General features: G+C 46.8%; 2 protein-coding genes across 2 annotated transcripts in view; both read left to right on the forward strand.

Annotated features, from left to right (window-relative positions):
- The window catches only part of Spats1 (spermatogenesis associated serine rich 1), a 21,344-nt gene extending 19,220 nt beyond the window's left edge, over positions 1-2,124 (forward strand). Inside the window, exons 8-9 of the mRNA XM_019206580.2 lie at positions 1,004-1,119; positions 1,329-2,124. Of these exons, the coding sequence (XP_019062125.1) occupies positions 1,004-1,119; positions 1,329-1,354 (142 nt within the window). The 3' untranslated portion in view covers positions 1,355-2,124. The remainder of the gene's footprint in view (positions 1-1,003; positions 1,120-1,328) is intronic.
- Positions 2,125-3,700: 1,576 nt separating this feature from the next.
- Cdc5l (cell division cycle 5 like) overlaps positions 3,701-4,786 on the forward strand; it is a 51,167-nt gene continuing 50,081 nt past the window's right edge. The window contains exon 1 of the mRNA XM_019206581.2: positions 3,701-3,897. Within this exon, the coding sequence (XP_019062126.1) occupies positions 3,853-3,897 (45 nt within the window). The 5' untranslated portion in view covers positions 3,701-3,852. The remainder of the gene's footprint in view (positions 3,898-4,786) is intronic.

Genomic DNA, 4,786 nt, shown 5'->3' on the forward strand with positions numbered 1-4,786 from the left:
TTTTTTTTTTCTTTTTTTTTTTTTTTTTTTTTTTTTGAGACAGGGTCTCACTATGCAGTTCAGGCTGGCCTTGAACTCACAGTGATCCTTCTGCCTCAGCCTCTCAAGTTCTGGGATTACAAGGATACCCCACCACTCCTGGCTCACATTTGTCTGCCTTTTGACAAAGCTAGTAACAATTGTTTGGTTACTGGATATTGCACTTTCATACTGTTGAGTGTATGAATTTTGTTTTCTTTTAAAGAGTTCCAAGCTTTATTCTAGAACGCAGTTAAGTCACTTGAAATTTGTAAGATATTTTTATTTTAAATTGTTATTGGCTTGATCTTTTTATTTTTTCTCTTTCCTTTTCCCTCCTGTTCTTTCTCCTCTTCCTCTTGGCACTTCCTGAACCCAGGGCCTTTGCACCAAGCTGTATCCCTGCAGCCCTTTTTACATTTTGTGACAGCCTGGGCTTGAACTTGAATTTACGACTTTCCTGCTTCAGCCTCCCAGAGTGCTGGGATTATAGGAGTGTGCTGCTCTGACTGGTTAAGTGTATTCTACTGGTATTTGTCAGGATACAGAGTTTAGATACAGACTCGGAAGGTTGCCCTTATTGGTTATGTTGTTTATTCCGTATATTTTCTTATTTATTTTTGTCTACTTGATGAGAGTTGGTGTGTTAAAATGTCAGAATATTAGTGTGACCCCCCCCATCCTTGCTGTGCCTTTTGACATTATCTTTATTTTTCTTATTTAATACTATCTGACCTAAATTGTAACTTGCCAGGTAATCAGATTACAATTTTTGGCTGGGTGTGGTGTTACACCCCTGTGGTCCCAGCACTTAGAAGGCTGAAGCAGGAGGAGAATCACCCAGAGTTCCAGGCCAGCCTGGGCCACATAGTGAGACTTTGTCTCTTTATTTCATTTGCATGTGCATCGTGCCTCTTCTGCAGCTGGTGTTTGCAAACTCTGCACCAGACAAGCTCCCACTCAGGGGACTGTGTTGTTCCCGCAGCTTGCCTTTCTGGGTGAAGGAGAAGGCCAACCATCTGAAGAATGAGATAAGAGAAGTCGAGGAGCTGGACCACTGGCAGCCAGCAGCACCCTTAACGCGAGGTTTAGTCCCTTCGGGTGCGTTAAAGAACCTTCAAAAAACAGCAGTGTGAACACTAGCGGTGTCCGGAAGAGCAGGACTTTGAGAGGCTTCAACCTGCAGCAATGTGTGCTCTGCCCCAGTGGTCCCAGGGCGGACGTCACGGCTGTGCCTTCAGGGTCACTTGTACTGGCTGACGACAGTCAGGTGGGAGATGCTGCCACTAACCCTGTGCCTCTGTCTGCAGGTGTGGACTTCCCCAGGCAAACCTGAGCTGGCTGGCTGCCTGCACCCGGACGAGCCTCTTCCGGTGGCTGGGGCTGACAGTGTAACTGTTTCTGAGTGATGGACCCTAATGAAGAATCACTGCTTAGCCTCATTTAATTTTAGGTTTTGAAAACTTATAAGAATCACACAACAAATACCTGAAATCTTTTACTGAGGTTCTACAGTTGTTAATGTGTCTACACACACACACACACACACACACACACACACACACACGATGATTGCTTTGTGGAACCATTTGTGAGGGGTGGGTATCTTACCTCCCTACCCTTCCGTACCTCCTATGTAACCTCAGCATGCCTCCCTAAGGTCAGGCATATTCTCCAGCAATGACACACAAATAGCAAACTCGAGGAGTTTTACATTAACACAATCCTAGTACTTCACAGCCCACATTCTGTTTCACTCAGTTACTTTTTATTTTCCAAGATGCCTTTAAATCAGTGGTAAAACACAGATGTTGTGTGAGTGCGTTAGTCCTCTCCGCTATAATCGAACCCCATAAACAGGGTAGCTCATTGATGACAGGAATTTATTTCCTGTACTTTTGGAGGCTGGGAGGCCCAAACTCAAGGTGCTGACAGTTTAGCATGTGGCAAGGGCCTGTCTGGTCCACAGATGCACCTTCTCCTGTGTCCTATGGTGCTGGGGACAAGTAGCTCTCGGGCATCTCTTTTACGAAGTCACTGATTGCACGGCCTCCCCTCCTAATACCATCACCTCAGGGTTAGATTTGTCAGCATACATGTGTTGGGGGGACATAGACATTCAGATCATAGCAGTGAGTTTCATTATTTTTGGGTAAAAGTATTTTCATTTTATTAACTTACTGATCATGGAACTGGGGATTCAACCCAAATTAGGTATTTTTTTTTCAGAAGCATCCTTGGATATATTATTGGTTAAATTTTTAAAATAAAATTTATTTTATCCCATTCCCCTCTCCAGCTCCCTCCCCACCCTATGTTTGTTTGTTTTTTGGTACCGGGAGTGGGGATTGAACTCGGGTCCTTGTGCTTGCAAGGCAGGCAGTGGAACCACTGAGCTAAATCCCTGGTCCGCCTCCCACCTTATGTACAAAGGCTTTGTTTCCATCTTTCTTCTATTTTCATTTTTTTTCTTGTCCCTTCCTTTCTCCCTCCCTCCTCCCTTGTTCCCCTCCCCATTTGAATATTTTCTTCCCATTTCCCAATATCTATGATACACTTTAGTCCTTGTTTCCACTTTTGGTTTCTCACACCAGAGAGACAATGTGGTATTTACACGTGTCCGGTTTATCTCACTTAACAGTATGGTCTCAAGGTCCATCCACTTAGCTGTAAATGTCTGACGCTCACACTTCTTTATGGCAGAGTAGTACTCCACTGCATTAAAAAACCCCACTCATTGGTTGATGGGCATTTGGGCTGTTTCCACAATTAAGCTATTACAAATTGTGCTGCTGTAACATGGTTGTGCATATATCACTGTGGTAGGATGCTTTTAATTCTTTTTGGGAAGATACCAAGAACAGGAATAGCTGGGTCAAATCATAGTAAGTATTAACATTCAAACTTTTATTAATGTTCTGCAGGATTCCACTAACAGTTCACATTTCCAGTAGGAGGAATGGAGTTTGGTTAGATCGTTTCTTTTTCTCCTAGCAATCTGACCCTCAAAAGCTAGGCTTATAGAACTTATAACACTGCTTATAGAACTTGACTTGGGCCTGGAGCCCCTCAAGCTCATGGGGGAAGCCAAGAGATGGTTTTCTTTTGTGGCTGGAAGAACAAGAGGAAGTGTCTGAGTATAGTAACACCTCCGCCAGGACTGAGGCCTGTCCCAGATTTAGGGCGATATACTTTTGAAGGGGTTTAGGAAAGGTGGCAGAAGCCCATTGAGATGACAGGTGTCTTCCCAGTACTGCACTCTAGGGGGACTTCGGCCTGACCTCACCTCACTGATATGTTTGTTCACAGTTGGGGTCTGAGCAGGGCTGGTGGCACACGCTTGTAATCCCAGCACTCTGCAGGCTGAGGCAGGAGGGTCGCCCCAAGTTAGAGGCCAGCCTGGGTTACACAGTGAGTTCAAAGCCAGACTGTAATACAAGCGAGACCCTCCCTCAAAAAAAAAAAAAACCCTAAAAAAATTAAAACAAAAATTTTTTTCTATCAGTGAAACGCTTGACAAAGCGCAGCCTAACATTACCACCAATCACACCACTGATTTCCCAGCCGACGCCCACTTTTAGAATCTGGTTAGAGCTGTGGTCGGTCAGCAGCGCGGCGCAGGGCGTTTAGGCCTGCTTGCTTGATCGGTTGGTTGGTCTGATCTCGCGAGACTTACTGGCTCCTCACGCCTCCCTCCCCCGCGCGCCTGCGCAGCACTCTTCAAAGCCGAAGGTTGCTCTTGGAGGAAGTGGCTGCTTTGGTTCCTTAGCCGGACCGCCGTTACCACTTTTCGAACCTCTTGTCTCCCGCTTGCCGGGACTCTCTGCCGCCAGGATGCCTCGAATTATGATCAAAGGAGGCGTGTGGAGAAACACCGAGGTGAGTCCCCTTTCCCGCCGGCCGCTGCCCTTCGCCCCCACGGTGTTTTGTGCGCAGGCGCGCTGAGGTCTGGAGGCGAGGCGGTCGTTCGCGGGGTTTGCGTGGGTTCCTAGAGGGCCCACCCGGGCCGACGGCTGGGCCCCTCTGGACTGGGCTTGGGACGCCGCCGAGTGGCCTCTCGGTCGGCTCACGCCGCCAGACCCTTGGTGAATGGAGGTCGCGTCTCCAGCCTCCCTCGGCGGAGGTCCCAGTTGGTGGGGAGAAGGGACATCCCTGGGAGTTGATTTTTCGGGGGACCTGGATACCCCGCCCCCCGCCAAAGAAGTTGTGAGAGCCACAGCGTTTTCACTGACTGCTTTGCAGGGGGGAAGCGGCTTTAGCGTCATCTTGGAAGAGCCCGTTGACCCCTGCATCCGTCTGCTTTCCGTTAGCACAGCATAACCTCTCTGTCCTCCCGACGGATCCTAGAGTCTGTCTCTTCTTCACTCCGCCATTGCGGGGGCAGAGGCTAGACAGGACAAACTGCTTGCACTAGTGTTTGCTTCTAAAAGTTTTGGATAATGCCATGGGCTAGCCGAAGGGAGTAAATAGGAAGTAGGTTTTAGTGCATTTTGAGTGTGCTGAATTTCTGGGATATAGCTTATCTTTAGAAGCTCAGTCTTTTTACACCTTACGACCTTTTGGGTTATTTTCGTAGTGCTTGGTTTTCTTCTGATTATCCTTTAAACGTAGATCAGAAATATATCTTGGAATCTTTGCCCATTCACCTTGTAAAAGTTAGTTGTACCCTCAGTGGTCTAAGCTTCATAACCTCTCAAAGCCTCAGCTCCTTCATTTTTCTAAAGGAGATAATACTTACCTCTTTTTTTTTTTTTTTTTTTTTTTTTGT

This window comes from Fukomys damarensis, unplaced genomic scaffold (genome assembly GCF_012274545.1).
Source record: "Fukomys damarensis isolate Sample0158 unplaced genomic scaffold, DMR_v1.0_HiC HiC_scaffold_20, whole genome shotgun sequence".
NCBI lineage: Eukaryota > Metazoa > Chordata > Mammalia > Rodentia > Bathyergidae > Fukomys > Fukomys damarensis.